At 34.1% G+C, this 16,930-nt stretch overlaps 2 protein-coding genes across 3 annotated transcripts; both read left to right on the top strand.

The window, feature by feature from the left end:
- Positions 6,181–10,882, top strand: LOC109347927 (probable serine/threonine-protein kinase DDB_G0280111). 2 transcript variants are annotated; one of them, XM_019588050.1, is made up of 9 exons: positions 6,181–6,347; positions 6,511–6,569; positions 7,370–7,857; positions 8,350–8,515; positions 8,595–8,645; positions 8,746–8,928; positions 9,061–9,154; positions 9,321–10,084; positions 10,183–10,882. In XM_019588050.1, the coding sequence occupies exons 3-9, from the start codon at positions 7,394–7,396 to the stop codon at positions 10,546–10,548; spliced, it is 2,088 nt and encodes a 695-aa protein (XP_019443595.1). In that variant the 5' UTR covers positions 6,181–6,347; positions 6,511–6,569; positions 7,370–7,393; the 3' UTR covers positions 10,549–10,882. The 2 variants fall into 2 exon arrangements, with proteins under 2 accessions (XP_019443595.1, XP_019443594.1); XM_019588049.1 differs by having other exon boundaries at positions 6,181–6,390.
- Positions 13,405–15,078, top strand: LOC109347029. The gene is made up of 4 exons (XM_019586761.1): positions 13,405–13,606; positions 14,072–14,367; positions 14,479–14,764; positions 14,849–15,078. Exons 1-4 carry the CDS (start codon positions 13,405–13,407, stop codon positions 15,076–15,078), a joined length of 1,014 nt encoding a protein of 337 aa, XP_019442306.1.

Genomic DNA, 16,930 nt, shown 5'->3' with positions numbered 1-16,930 from the left:
ATAGGTCAATTAAATTCCCTATAGGCATCTTGGAGGATGTTCCTATCAAAGTTAGGAAGTTTTACATTTCAACAGATTTTGTAATACTAGAGATGGAAGAAGATGCACAAATTCCAAATCATATTAGGTAGACCATTTTTGGCTACCTTTGGTGTTATAATTGATGTTAAAAATGGAAAATTTTCTTTAAGTATAGGGGATGAAAATGTTGAATTTGATATTGCTAAGTCTATTAAACAACATTCTCTTGATGACTCATATTGCAGGGTTGATATGCTAAACCAAGTAGTGAAGGATAAACTGCTTAAAGTGAAATATGAGAATCTCTTGGAGAGAAGCATGCTGGAAGGTGACACTTCAAATTTTGATGAGGAAGTGACTGAGGGCAGTGAATAATTGAGAGAAAGAGAAATCACCTAAAATGGAAGTAAAAACATTCCATCCACCCTCAGGTATGAGTTCATGTGATCCTGCATGATGCGCAAGGATAAACCACCAAACTAATGACATTAAACGAGCATTTTGTGGGAGGCAATCCACGTTGGAGGTACATTTTTTTATGTCATTAATTTTAGTGTTTTAGTGTCAGCTTTAGTGCCTCCCTGAGTTTGGAGCCTTTGTAAGGGGATGTATATAGTGTTGGCGACAAAAACATCATAAACTCTAAAAATAAAAAAATTACATGGAAAAGTGCTAACACAACAATGCATATTAGTTGCCTCATTCAAATAGGATATTTACACCTAGTCCATATGGGCCATTTGGGACCTTTTTCTCTTTTTTTGCAGGTACTTCCACTATACCCAATAAAGCCAACCATTTATAATTAGCACATGAGTTGAGGACACTTCCTACCTAACCCGTAAGTTTTCTTTTTCTTTCTCTTATTGTTTAGACTTTTACATTGATGACAACGTAACTTTCTAAGTTTGAGGGGTTTTGCATTTAGATAATTCATGTCATGTATATCATATAGATTTTAAATTTTTTAGGTTAAATATTCATATTATAATGCATTTTCATATGTTTCATATATCATCTATCATCTGCTTTGTTCTATGTGTTGTCTATCTACTTTAAATGAAAACGTATGCATGAATGATAATTGTTGATCTCTGAACCCCATTAAAGAAAAAACTTGTTGAAAGAATAATAACATGAAAGAAATTAGATTTGACAATTGTGAATTAAATTTGGTTAAATAAAGGTCTTTGTTTCATAACTTCTACTGAATGTATCAAATATGAGAAACTTGGGTCAAACACAATTGCATAATTTTCTATGATTGTACATTCTAGAACTTGATGTGTGACCATTTCGAGATTGAAGTCTGTCTATATGCATTAAAATGATATAGGTAATTAAGACTTTTTCTTTTGACCTTCAACCACTTGCTATAAACATTGAAAACTCATTAGTTGCCCACTTTTGAGCTTGAACTTTAATGATTATTCATAGCTACTCAAATGAGGGTTTTGAGTAATTTATGATGTTTGGTTGAAACAATGAGAAAAATAAAAATGTCATGTGTGATGAAAGAATCCATAAAAAGGTGAAGAAGAAAATAAATAAATAAATTTCATCCATTCCCTTTTAGAAAATCTCAAAAAAAAAAGGAAAAAGAAAAGGAAAAAAAGAAGAAATACAAAGTATAGTAAAAGAGAATGAATTGGAAAAAATGTGTTTTAAAGAGAAAATTTGATTGAAAAAAGATCGTATGATAAAGTAAGGCCTATTAAGAGAATCTCAATGCTTCAATCAGATGTCTAAAAAGTTTAAGTATTTTGGGAAACATTTGTAAGCTTTTTAAATTATCATTTCTTTGATTATCTCACCTTAAATCATTCACCTTGGCCCCATTATAACCAATTAAAGACTTCTTGATATTTTGCATGTATTCAAATACAGTCAGTGACGATTTGGTCTAAAATCAAACCTATGGTAATTTACTTTCATGAAAATTTATGAGCAAAACACTATGACATTTAAACACATGAGAGTGATGTGAGAAGAATGACCATAATTCACGCAATTATTATGACTCAAAGACTTAGCTTAAATTAAATTTGTTTATGGTTGTCTTGTCGTGATATCTAGATTGTTTCAAAACTAACATGAGATTGCTTGTTATTTTGGGTCATGGTTTCTATATCATCATTCATACATGATTGTGAAAGTTAGACATAATACTTGCTTGAGGACAAACAAGAGATAAGCTTGAGGGGATTTGATGAATGTGAAATAATGCTAAATTTGCATTGCATTTAACTTGCATTATAGGACATAATTATGACTTTAGGATTGTTTTTAGCTTTTTTTTCTCTTTGTTCGGGTTGAGTGGATGTTTTTTGCTATGTTGTGTAGTTTGGATGGATTAAAGCCAAAAGAGTAGAGATTAGGTGCAAGAAGATGAAATTCAGTGTTGAGGCTATGCAAAGACCAATTGAAGGGCAAAAAAAAGTCATATATGTTATATTGTATTCCTATTTTTTAGATTTATTTTGTTGGGCTTAGCCCAATATTTTATAATTAGGATAAATAATGGTTCTCCCTCAAGGATGAAAACACTTTACACTTTGCACTTTACATTACAATTCTTTAATTTAGAATTTTTTATTCTCTTCTCCATTATGAATGAGTAATTCCATTTGTTTCTAGAATTGGGGCTATGCCCTTTTACATTCAATAAATACTTGTTCTTACTTCTATTTCATTGAGTGTTGTGATTTGAATCATTAAACTGAGTTTTATTTGTGTGAGTTGTGTGACCAACAAATTACACATCTTAGATACATTGGGGAAGGACCAAGATGTGAACCCAACTATCTGACCATTCAGTTATTCAAACTAGAATCCTAATTCTCGAGAGTAGCCTTAGGATTCTCGGGGGTTTCTGGAACTCGCCTTGGGTTGCTACGAATCGATTGGATAGAAAGATCTAAGTAAATGATTTGATTGATAATCATACCACGAGAGTAGATGCGACTTCAATTGAGTACACATGTCGGAGCTCGAGAGAAGATGACACATATCAAAGAGCAATTCACCCTTACAATTTAAAGTTCATGAAAAAGAGCAAGACAATGATTTGCAAGTGTAAAGGCGGCAACCCTTATCCTGGGAACTCTCCCTAAATTAGATTTCAATCATTTTTAAAACTTTCATAATTATTCTTGTTAATTGTTCAATTGTTCTAAATTCACTTTTAATTCCTATTTGAGTTAAGGATAAATTAATTGCTATAATTAAAGGAGTTTTCCAGTCATCGTGAGATCGATATTTTATTACTTGACGACATAATCGTGCACTTGCGATTTTCCCTATCAGTAGCATAACTAAACACAAAACAAGATTGGTAGCAAAAGGGTTTATGCAGAAGGAAGGTGAAGACTACTCAGAAATTTTTGCACTTGTAGCCAGATTTGAGACTGTGAGAATCCTGGTGAGTCTAACTAGATGGAAAGGGTGGAAGATTTAGCAATTGGATGTCAAATGTACATTTCTAAATGGACCTTTCGATTAAGAGGTATACATTCAACAACCTCCTGGTTTTTTAGTCTCAGGCCATGAAGATAAGGTGCTCAGATTGAGGAAGGCTTTGTATGGACTGAAATAGGCCCCATAGAGCCTGAAATAAGAGAGTAGATTCATTTCTCCAACAAGAAGGCTTTAAGAAGTGCACAGTGGAACATGGAATATACATAAAGGCAACAACAAGGCTTGGAATATTGATTATCTACTTATATGTGGATGATCATAGATCACAGGAAGTAGTGCAGAAGAAATGGAAGGATTGAAGAATAGTCTCAAAAATGATTTTGAGATGACTGATCTAGGCAATTTGTGTTACTTCCTTGGTATTGAATTTATTTAAACCAATGATGGAGTAGTGATGCATAAGAGAAAATACATAAAAGATGTACTAAGCATATTCAAAATGGATCAATGCAATGAAGTATCAATTCCAGTGGAAGGAAATATGAGGCTAGACACTTGTGAGAATGAAAAATCCGTTGAAAGTACATTATTTAGATAGTTGGTAGGCTGCTTAAGGTTCATTTGTCACAACAGACCAGAAATCACTTATGGAGTAGGTCTTGTTAGTAGATTTATGAACAACCCAAAGCAGTCTCATTTGTCAGTTGCAAAGAGGATCTTAAGGTATCTAAAGGAATAAACTAATTCGGGAATTCTATTCCCATATCAAAAGGAGAAAAGTAAAGTACACCTTACAACAAACTCTGATTCAGATTGGTGTGGTGACAAGGTGGAGAGGAGATCAACCTCATGCTATGTGTTTCTACTGTGTGGGGCACCTATCTCATGGAACACCAAACAACAATCTGTGGTGGCACTATTTACTTGTGAAGCTGAATATATCTCAGCGTGTAGTGCAACTTGTCAAGCATTATGGATCATGTCTTTAATGTTAGATTTGGGTTTGAAAACAGATGAATTTGTGGAGTTACAAGTGGACAATAAGTTTACCTTTGACCTTGCAAAGAACTCTGTATCACATAGAAGGAGCAAGTACATTGAAATCAAGTTTCATTTTCTAAGAGATCAAGTCAACAAATAGAAAACCAAGTTGAAATATTGCTGCACAAAATTTCAGCTTGCTGATTTGATGACAAAAGCTTTGAAAGGGAGTAGATTCAAAATGCTTAAAGATTTACTGAATATAGTAGAATTAGAGGATGTCTCATCTTATCATTAGCATAGAAATTAAAGGGGAGTGTTAAGAGATAATTCCTAAGGTAGTTTGTAAAAGTTAATTTGTATAGTTTCCATTTATGGAAATATGGTTGGGTAGTTAAAAACTGATTTTTGTTTTTCTGTTGGTTGCTGCTATATAACTAACTTTCACTCTCATTTTTACTACAAGTGATATACATAGAGGTATTATAAAGATAGATATACACTCTTCTTTCTCTCTGTCTTCAACTTCTCCTTTCTTTGTTTTTGCTGCAACAGGTCATAATTTTTTTAATTCTTAGTAATAGGATTTTAAGTTCTTATACATTTACAACTGTGTGGTTATTGTTTGATTATATATTATTATCCTATGAGTGTGGCAGCTATATAGATGTGATAAAAAAATCATGTATGAAAGGGTATTATAATTTTTAGATTAAATTAAAATATTTGAATAGATATATAAATGATACAGATAGTCCACACATTTGAAGTGCACTGTCTCAATCCTTACATATGAAAGAATGTAACTTCTATTGGCTATATTCCTTCCGACCATATAGAATTTTTTTACATAATTGGAGGGGAAAAAACTACTCTGCCATGTTCATTTGTCACCTTAATATTTTTGGTTTGGATGGGAGGGATGTTACCTGGTGTTTGTCGTAGTGTGGAAAAGTCACGGAGAACACCAATATTCTTCAAATCTAGTGGAGGGTCCATGTGAAAATGATATTTTTGTTCTCAACCAGTGTAAAGGACATTAGAATAATGAAACATTGTTTTTTTATAACCAAGGCCCTCATCATAGAGTTTGGGAGAAAATGAGGAGAAAGAAGAATTTGAATATGAGTGCAATATTTATATATTATTAATATAAATGTTTATATATAAAAAATATATTATTATTCATTTATATTTCTTTTTTAAAGAGTTAATGATAATTAAATATGAACAATAGATAATGCAACTCATACATTATCACCACATCAATCTTTTTATTAGGTATCACAATTTTATTCACTACATCATCATATGAGTGAACAAATAAACGAGATAGCAGACCTATAAGATATGACTAAGAACTAATCTCTTTTAACGTATGATTATCTCTCATAAAAAATGTTGGTTGGAATAATGAAATCTTTAACTTTTTTGTCTATATGATATCTAATATGTTCTAACAACTTATTGGTTAAGAACATTGTGTAAGTAGGGGTTGAATCATGAGTATAATATATATAATGTGTAAAAATTTATATACAATCAATATATCATTATTTTATTTTTTTAAATCTAATTAAAAGTAAATAGAGAATAACCCAGTGATATTTTTCTGTTGAATCATTATTGAGTCACCACATAGCGGGAGAGTCACGTTCACCTACTCCTCAGTCCTCACTCCAACTTTCAACAAAAACAACACAACTACTCAGCACATTGGTCCTCTCTTATTTATTCTCTACGGTCACGCCCACGCTATCCCCAATCCAACGGTGCAGATCTTTCTATCTACCTTTCTTCACAACTCACCTACCTATATATACTCTTCACGCATTTCTCTCTTCACTTCGTGAAATCTGGAAAAGGCAACAAAAGCTGAACCTCAATCCGTTGCGTTAATGGCGAGCTGTTAGATACAATTCAGCAACGTACTTCTCGATCTCTCATTCTGGTTTCAACAGTTATAACTGAGTGAGATTTAATCGTGAATTTTGTTATTTTTCTGTGTTTTTAATTCCTAATTTTTTCTTTTACGTTTGGGATTTGAGTTTTGCGATCTTTAGAATTGAATCTTACTTTAATTTGATGCAGATCGAGCGCTTGTTCAATTTGATTTGAGCTGAATCTCAGGTTGAAGTATCTTTTTTTAGGTAAGGTGGCTTTGAACCTCATGTTTGTCATTTTTTAAAGGGAGATGATCCACTTACTCGAGTAAGTTTTTTTATATCTTAGCCATCAATTCTAGGAAATTTCAATAGATTGAAACAATGAGTAAATCTTAACCATTAGATCATTAGAATTGATGGCCAAAATTTTTTAAACTTACTCGAGTAAGGGATCCCTCTCTTTTTAAAAATATAACTTAGAATTAACTTTTGTTTGAAGTGTTGATTATTGTTGTGTTGTTATTTGATTCTTGTACTCTATTTTGTCTTTTCTCTTCAATTTGCTTAGGCTCGGTGTAACAATAAGGTTGTGTGTTTATGCTCTCCACACCCCACAAAGTGGGAGCCTCGTGCATTGAGCCACCTTTTTTATCTCCTTTTGGACAAGTATATTATGATTATTATCAAGGAAAAGTTGTTGATTTTTGTTAATCTGTCAGTTGGGACTCACATTTTTTTAATTTAGTTTTACCATATGAAAGGGTGCTTCTATTGCCATTATCATGAAGGGGTTTAAACTTTGAAGTTTCTGTTTAGCAGTCTCGTATTTTTTTGTCTTTCTCGTGTGATTATATGTAGATTTAGTATCATTTCCTTCTTTCTTTTTTAAGAGGATATAACTTGGATCAATTGATGTGGGGGATGAAATCAAATAGTAAGCGGTCAAATTATGAGAATGGAAATTCGACCCATATGCTTAGTTTATAACTGGTTTGATGTCACTGCTTGTTCAAAACCGATGTTATTCTTTAGTTTGAAAATCATGTTTTAATTTACATATGCAGCATCCTAGTCTGTTTTGCCTAAAAATGTGGAAATTTAAGCCTTTCACACACAAAGAGCCAGCTGGGCTTGAAGGCCGCTCTGTAGATGTTGGCAGTGTTAAAATACATGTCCAGAAGGCCATTGCTGAAGGAGGGTTCTCTTGTGTCTACTTAGCTCGTGATGCTGTACATATGTCAAAACAATATGCTTTAAAGCACATAATATGCAATGATGAAGAATCACTTGCGTTGGTAAAGAAGGAGATCTCTGTGATGAAGTTACTGGTAGGACATCCCAATGTTGTCACACTTCATGCACATACAATCTTTGATATGGGTAGGACAAAAGAGGCATTCATTGTGATGGAATTTTGTGAGAAATCTTTGGTTACGGTGCTGGAGAGCCGAGGGGCTGCTTATTTCGATGAGAAACAGATTCTTTTAATCTTCAGGGATGTATGTAATGCAGTTATCTCTATGCACTGTCAGTCCCCCCCTATTGCTCACCGGTAAGAATACTAGCTAACAAAAATTGATGATTGTCTTAATTTTTTGTTTATTGCTTTCTTCTAAATTCTTTTAAATATTTAAGTAGCATATCATTTGCATAATATGAAGTTTTATGTTCATATTTGATTTTTTTCAATAAAAGACAGAAATTTCATGTTGTCAGTTTGATCTACATTAGTACACATTTTGCTTGTTTGTTGTCGAATGGTTCAATGCATTTACATCTATGCAAGCTTTCACTTTTAGTGTTATACTTCATATGTATGTATTAACATTTAATAGTGACTTGACTTCTACATCTTCAAATACCATTGCATGTGATTATGTTCTATTTTTCATGAGATCTTAATTTATTCACATGTGATGAAAATGTGTATTTCAGTTATACTGATTTTTGAGTGTGACATCATAGAAAGAGGTGCAGCAGATCAAATGAGAGTTTATATGTTGCATGCTTAATTGGAATGATTTTTCTTTGTTGCATTTCCCAGAGACTTGAAAGCAGAGAATCTTTTACTTGGTTCAGATGGTTTATGGAAGTTGTGTGATTTTGGAAGCACTACCACCAATCACAAACGCTTTGAGAAACCAGAAGAAATGGGGATTGAGGAAGACAATATTAGGAAGTACACAACCCCTGCCTACAGAGCTCCCGAGGTAAGTCGAGATTTGTTTTCTATATATATAAATTATAGCCATAAGTGATATGAATGTTCATTTCTTTTTTGCGTTATAGATGTGGGATCTGTTCCTGAGAGAAGTCATTAATGAGAAAGTGGACGTATGGGTAAGCCATGCATGCCTAAAGCTCGTGTCTTTAATAATAAAAACTTCTGCTAAGTGTTTCTAGGCTGGCTGATGATCATATTACTGGTTGAATATGTTAGGCACTCGGGTGTCTCCTTTTTCGCATATGCTACTTCAAAAGTGCATTTGATGGAGAATCAAAGCTCCAAGTCTTAAATGGAAACTACCGCATTCCTGATTCACCTAAATACAGTTCATCTATGACGGACTTAATCAGAGACATGCTTCAAGCTAGACCAGATGACAGACCTGATATCACGCAGGCAAGAGCTTTGCTTGATTGGCCATTCATGTCCATCAATTTAGGTTGGTCTTAGATCATCCGTCAATAGCATTCTTAGGCAATAGAATATAAGCAGTCAATTATTGATGCTGGGTGTTCTACATGGTGGCAGGTCTGGTTTCGTGTTAATGAGCAGCTACCTATTAATTTGCAGAAGTCATTACCTGACAGGCTACCTGAATTGCTTGCTTCAAACAGTCATGAAGGTGCTGTGTTTTGTTGACAAAGATAATACTGTTCATTTCCATGTTTTCAGAATACTTAAATGTGACATTGCCTTGATGTGAAAAAGATGCTTAACGTGTTTGGTATGCATTTTATTTCGTTCCTTATATCAAACAAGAAAATTCATCTGTAGCTAAATTTTGGCAGGTGCTTCCTTGGCCACAAATAAATCACCTCCAATGCCTCGTAGGAGTCCACCCCCTCCACCTTCATCTGGAGAACCCAAAAATACATCACAGCCATCCCCTGCTTCTAGGGCTGTGGGAAGCGGGGGTGCACTTGGTGCTTTCTGGTCCTCTCAGCATGCAAAGGATACAGTTGTCCCCGAGGAAAAGAGCAAACCAATATTCGATGAAGAGCAATCTAGTCACCATATCTCATTGAAACATGATACAATTCGTCCAGACAATGATCCATTATCCAAGAATGTTACTAGTGCTAACAGAGTGGTTAACACTCAAACTCATACTGCGAAAAGCAGTATACATGGAAAACCACATAATCCTGATACTGGATCTTCCAAGGACATTGAAATAAACTTTTTTCAGCCTAAAGATCACACAAGTGAGAGGCGGAGGTCAAGTGTCGGGAATACAATGAACTTTCAGGATCAGACTTTTATCTCCTTTGTTGCTGACTTTGATACCACTAAGTTCAACTCTTCTGGACTTGGTAATAAATCTGAGAAGGAAGAAGCATTAGAGGCTGAGCTAGAGAAACTCAAAGAGCAACTGAAGGAAGCTAAGTTGGAAAAGGCTGAAATAACTTCAAAATATGAGAAGCTTTCTTCCATCTGTCGATCGCAGAGGCAAGAATTGCAGGATCTCAAGCAAGCACTTGCTGTGAAAACCCCTTCACCGAGTAAAGAGGGTTTGAGAACCTCTCCAGGAATTCGATCACCTGCATCCGTGGTACAATTTTAATTTTCTTTTATGTTCATCTGTGTCACTGATTTAGTTTAGGCTGTGATTTTTGACATTCAAATATATCTGTTTCATTATAATTGCAGAGAGAGAAGATTGGTGGGACGGTTAGGGAACATCAGCAGGATAAAACTGAATGGAAAACTCCTAGTTCAGAACCAAAGTCGTGGAAAGCTTTTCCTGATGAACCCCAGAAACTAAATTCCCTTTCAGCAGATAATACAACCAAATCCGTCAGGACAAGAAATGGTCAGCAGCATAACAAGCATGATGCTCAACTAGCTACCGATTTCGATACATGGGGTTTTGGAACAGATAATTTCAGTGCTGTTGGTACTGGAAGCCCCCAGATGTTAAGACCTAGTGAAGGGAGTAATATAGAGGGTTTCAGTGAGGCAAAAGCCTTTGAGAACAAGTCAACTTCCCAACCCGCTGGATGGGCTGGTTTTTAACTGTGGAAGGAAGCTATGAAGGATCCATTCTATGATTGTTCTTTTGGCCCTTATGGAGAAGAAAAATGAGTGAGAACTCTTATTATATATCCATTATGTTTGATTCATGCAGTTGAGTTTGTTTCCTTTTCTGGATCATGCTACTATATGGAACATGTTTCTCTGTACCAAATCTATTCTTGGGGAGAGTATTCATTTCCATTTTGTATGGTTCTTCATAACTATTACTTATTGTGTTCCTGGGCTTGGGTATAAGTGCTTCTCCACCCTCTTGTATACCATATATTTTCAGGGTTCATGACCTGAATTTAAGTATTTAACATGTTTTGCTAAACTAGAATGAGTGGATGTTTGAATTAGTTATAATTTGGCGTCTTAGTCTAGCCCAATTTGAAATGCCTCTAATTGTCTTCTTGCAGTGGCTTATTATCACAAAAGTATCACCAATTAATAAATAAGATTGTAATGAAACCCATATGGCCATATATAAAGTTTAGATAGTAATATTTATACAATCCAGTGTAAAAATTTATACACAGTTATTACATTATCTACCATTTATTTGAAGAGTTGATGATGATTAAATATGAATGTGGATGATGAAATAATAGTGCATAGAAATAACAGAATTGATATATTTTTAGTGCATATATCTTTTTTTCTAAGTTTGGCTAAACAAACATGTTATAGTAGATGTTATGACAACTTATAAGCATATCATATGTTAATCAATGATAATTAAATATGAATGATAAATAATGTAAGTATAGTATAAAACAATAATAATATATTGTCAGTGCATACATTTTTTTGTCTGAGTTCAAGCAAACAAACATAGTAGACGTTCTGACAGCTTATAAGCATAGCATATGTAACAACTCACATGACATTGGAAAATAAAATCAGGGATTAAGAACAAAAATACAAAATAGGCTCACCGTCACCGGTCCACCCATACTTCCATATGCATGTTTAGGTCAGGTAAGACAAAAAATTAAAATAAATGGACACATTGATAGTGTGCTTCGCTTTTAGCCCATCAACAGAAGGTGCTATCTTTGGAATGGGTGGACATTTTTTTTGTCTCAAAGTATCATTTCATATGTCACTGTGTGGTTGGTTAAAAAAATAATTAATTATTAAATTTTTAACTTAAATATAATTTTTAATCAATTATAAACAAAAATAGATATTTATGGTGCTCTCCTTTAAAATCCTGACGCAGATAAACTTCTTGGTTGGTTATGATACGCAGAAAAATACTGTATTTTAAGCTTACTTATTGCTACAGATTTTGGAAGTCAACTGCTTAGAGTTTTATTATACACACGTATAAAATAAGACTTCATTCAGCTTAATTAATTCTTTGTTATTGCATTGGATGTGTATTTTAATTTATTTTAATCCTTTGGGCATTACAAAATGGTAACTAATTGCACAGGTTATTTACCTTGTGATATAAAAGTTATAGTTTCAAATTATGGTTACGGCCTATTCCATTGTAAGCATAAGCTGAATTCATCTACTCTCATCATAAACAATAGGCGGGTATGCATGCGTTGGCTGCCTTTGGGCTTTCCAAATTCATTAAAATTTCAATCACAAGAGCCTATTCATTTGAGAGTAAGGTTGTGTACAAGGTTTTAAATATTAGTTTTGGAAGCAAATTCTGAAACCTCGAAACCTTCATATTTCAGATAATTGCAAGCGTTTTCATTTTATGCTAGTACAATGCATTTTCATCTAGCCCGAAAATCATGACATATTGGTGTTTGTGCTGTCTTGGACCCAAATTTAAAACATTACCTATATACATATACCATCCTTACGCTCCAATAAGTATGAGCCTCCAACAATTGTTTTTAAACTTTTACTAATTCTTAGTTTGACAAATAACTATTACAAATAAAATTAAATATTTGTCTTATCAATACTCATCACTTCCTGGAGCATTCATTTTATAATGTAAATGACAAAAATATAAAAGGGTAACATTAAACAGCACATATATTTACATGAGATAAGATAAAAAGATGAAAGTTAAATATAAAGTTATATAAGCCAAATACAAAGAAAAACTAATTAATTAATATAATGATGATGTAAAAAAAGTATGGATGAAGTTATATGTCCAATTCATTATATAAATGTGGATGATTTCTCCATTAACTATACCGTTACTTCCTATTTTAATAATATATTTTATTTTAATGATGTTTCAATGACGTAGTATTCATAACTTAATCCCAATGGATGTATATGTAGGGTGGGCGGCAAATTTATTCTGTTGGTTATATTCATTGAAATATTATAGTCTTGGTATATCTTTTAAAAATATTATTAAAGTAGTGTATTTTCTGAACTCGGCAATAAGATTGTCGAGTTTTTTATTTTTTTTTCCTAAACTTCACAAGACTCGGCAACCATGTTGTAGAATTTTTAAAATATACATATGTTATTAATCTCGGCAATCACAATCGAGTTTTATACTTTTTTTCCCTCTCAAAAGTCAAGAATGAGAATGAAGTTTTACTTTTTTTTCTCTCCATATTTTATTATACCCACCGATGGCAATGAAGTCTTTTTTTTCTTTACCTAACGCAAATTGGGCACATAGGATAGAGTTTTTAACATACTCGGCACCTGACTTTGAGTTTTTTGGTTTATACATTTTTTAATTCCTTACACCAAACTCAACATTCAGAGTGGAGTTTTTTGTTAAACTTTATAGGACTATTTCAATCAGGTTTTGACCACTTCACTTTTACTTTCTTTTTTGGAATAATTTTATAGGACTGTTTAATATCAACTGCTAGAGGTAGCATTAGCCATGTTGGTAGTGCTATAAACCATAATATGGGATACTTTGGTATGGACCATTATTCTCCAGCCTACAATTTCTGTGACAAAATAAGGCCAAATGAAGAAAACATGAAAGAAGAACATGTAAAGGATGGTTCCCAAGAGATTCAAACACTCCCTTTATTTCCTGTGCACTGTGAAGACATCCATGGCTATTGTAACCTCAAGTCTAACTCTTCCAACTATGTTGGTGGTGGTTGTGAATGGTGTTGAGATAAATGCCATGTAATTTAATAGCTGAGACTTTAGGAAAGTGATTGGGCCTTGTATTCTAATCATTGGGCTTGTAATTAAAAGTATATTATAAGTATCATATGGTTGTTGAGTTGGTTAATTAACAACTTGAACTTTCCAATAATAATATACATTATTCATCATCTTTCTTTCTCTTTATCTTTCTCTGATTTTCCTCATTCTTTTCACAATATTCAAACTGCTAGTTCTAATAGTAGTATCAAGAGCCATATAATCAAGGAGTATGTGGTGGTGTCGATGATGGGGTGAGGATTTTCAGTGGCAGAGCTCACGGTGGTTTAAAGAAAGTTGAATCAGAAGGAAAACGATGACAACCTCGAATGGATTCACAATGAATCTACCCATTCTTGATGGAAAGAACTTTGATCATTGGAACATTCAGATGAAAGCTATCTTTGAGTTTCAGGAATGCTTGGATGTTGTGCAACTGAAGTAGAAAATCCAGAATTCAGAGATGCCAAGAAAAGAGATTGCAAGGCAATCTTCTTGATAAACCGGTGTATGGATCATGCCAACTTTGAAAAGATATTTGTTGTAACATCTTTAAAAGAAGCTTGGGAAATTCTCAATAAATGCTATTTTGGTGGAGTGAAGGTGAAGAAGGTCAAATTGCAGATGATGCGTAGGCAGTATGAACTACTATATATGGAAGAGCAAGAAACCTTAGTAGACTACTTCACCCGAATTCGTGCTTTGACCAATGTAATGAGGAGCTGTGGAGAACAAATATGTTAACAAGGTATTGTAGAAAAAATCCTCAGAACATTCTCTGCAATGTTTGATAATGTTGTAGTTGCAATTGAGGAATAAAAGGATCTTGAAGTGTTCAAGATTGATGAGCTACAAGGTTCACTAGAAGCTCATGAGCAAAGATTTCTAGAGAGGTTGACTGATATGCAATCTCAGCAAGCACTAAGTGCTCAGTTCAAGAATAAGAAGAATCTTGAGCACTATGACAGACACAACAAAGACAGCGGCAAGTGGCATAGAGGAAATAAGAATGAGGATGAAAAACCTAAATATTATGGAAGAGGAGTTCCAAAGTATAGCTCAACTGACTTGAACTATGATGATGAATCAGAAAATATTAAGAAGGGAAGTAATCAATTTTGTGGGAAGAAAAGGAGGGATAAAAGTAAAATCTAATGCTTTAATTGTAGAAAGTTGGGTCACTTTGCACCAGAATGCAAACTCAAGATGAGGGGCAAAAATGCAGAAGCCAAATTTGCCAAAGAAGATGACTTAGATGAAGAAACATTGTTGATGACAGAAGGAGAAGTCTTTGGCTTGGAAGTGAATGGCTCAGATGTGGAATTGCTCATGGTCACTACTAAGAATAATCAACAGTTCTCATCAGACAATTGGTACCTAGACACAGGGTATTCAAATCACATGACTGGATACAAGGAATAGTTTATGTCCTTTGATGATTCAATGAAGAAAAAAGTAAAGTTTATAGATGATAACTACATTACTGCATAAGGGATTGGAAAGGTAGTGATAAAAAGGAGATATGGTGCTGCCTCTTATATCTCTAACGTGCTCTATGTGCCAAAGATGAAAAACAATTTAATAAGCTTAGGCAAATTGCTTGAAAAAGATACAGTATGTGGATGGAAGACAAAATATCGAAAATTTTCAAAAAAAGAAGAAGGATTCTTGTCTTGAATGCTTCCCTCTTACACAATAGGACTTTCAAGATTAGTATCCATCTTGGTGACAACAAATTTCTAGAAACTATAGCTGAAGATACATAATTTTGCACAAAAGGTTTGGTCATCTGAACTTTAGAAGTCTGGAATCGCTGAGCATGGAAAGTATGGTGGTTGGGCTACCTAACATAAAGACTCCAACTGAGTTGTGTGAAGAGTGCATAACAAGCAAGCAATCCAGGAAATCCTTCAACACTTAGATACTAACAAGATCAACTAAACCATTAGAGATTGTGTATACTAATGTATGTGGACCTTTGGAAGTCCAATCACTTGGAGGGAACAATTACTTTGTGACCTTCAAGAATGACTGTACTAGGAAACTATGGATCTATTTGTTGAAAAGAAAGAGTGAAGTCTGCAACACATTCAAGAGTTTTAAAGCACTTGCATAAAATCAATGTGGAAACAAATTGAAGGTACTCAGAAGTAATGGAGGTGGAGAATATACATCTCATGAGTTCCACAATTACTATGAAGAAGAGGGCATCAATCATTAGATAGTTGCATCATATATCCCCCAACACAATGGAACAATAGAGAGGATCAACAAAACCATTTTGAACATGGCAAGGAATATGTTGAAAACAAATAGCCTTCCCAAGAGGTTCTGGGGTGAATCTGTGGCCACTACAACCTATATCATCAACAGGTCTCCAACAAGAAAGATTAACAGGAGTAACTCCATAGGAGACTTGGTCAGGACTTAAGCCAAGTGTGAAGCATTTGAGAGTATTTGGATAATCTATTATATGCATATTCCTGACAACAAAATGAGGAAATTGGATGACAAAGGGGAAAGGTTAATTTTCCTAGGATATCATACAATAGTAGCATACAAGGTATATGATCCTAATTCCAATTTCATCTCATATAGAATAGATCTAAAGTTTGATGAAACTCAGTCTTGGGACTGGAATTCAAATGATGCAGCCTCGAAAAAGGTTAGTCTGATGGATATTGGAACCACTCATAATGAACCGGAAATGTCAACAATAAGAGAAGACAATGCAAATATTGTTGAGAGACCTCATAGGAAAAGAGAATTGCCAACAAGGTTGAGGGACTGTGAGGTGTGTTCATATACTTCAATCACATTAGAAGGTGACTTAGTGCACATGGCATTGCTAGCGAAAATGGAACCAATCACATTTGAACAAGCTGCCAAGGAAGATTGTTAGATTAAAGTTATGAAGGGAGAGATCAATTCTGTTGATAAAATAAGAGATGTGAACTCACAACACTTCCCAGAAGGAAGAAGACTATCTCAGTAAAGTGGGTGTACAAAGTGAAATTGAAACCAGACGGGAATTGTGGCAAAGCACAAGGCCATGTTAGTTGCAATGGGTTTTCTACAAAAACCTGGTCTAGATTTTGATTAAGTGTTTACACCAGTTACAAGGATTGGGACTGTGAGACTTGTGATAGCCATTTCAAGCTCAAAGGGTTGGAGTCTAAGCCAAATGGATGTGAAGTCAGACTTTTTAAATGGTCCATTGGACATAGAGGTTTTTGTTTCATAACCTCTTGGCTTTGAGGTCTCTGGTCAAGAA

The sequence above is a fragment of the Lupinus angustifolius genome, chromosome LG05 (assembly GCF_001865875.1).
Source record: "Lupinus angustifolius cultivar Tanjil chromosome LG05, LupAngTanjil_v1.0, whole genome shotgun sequence".
NCBI classification, from domain to species: Eukaryota; Viridiplantae; Streptophyta; class Magnoliopsida; order Fabales; family Fabaceae; genus Lupinus; species Lupinus angustifolius.
The sequence above is the reverse complement of the archived record's forward strand: the minus strand, read 5'-3'. Positions and strand labels throughout refer to the sequence as shown.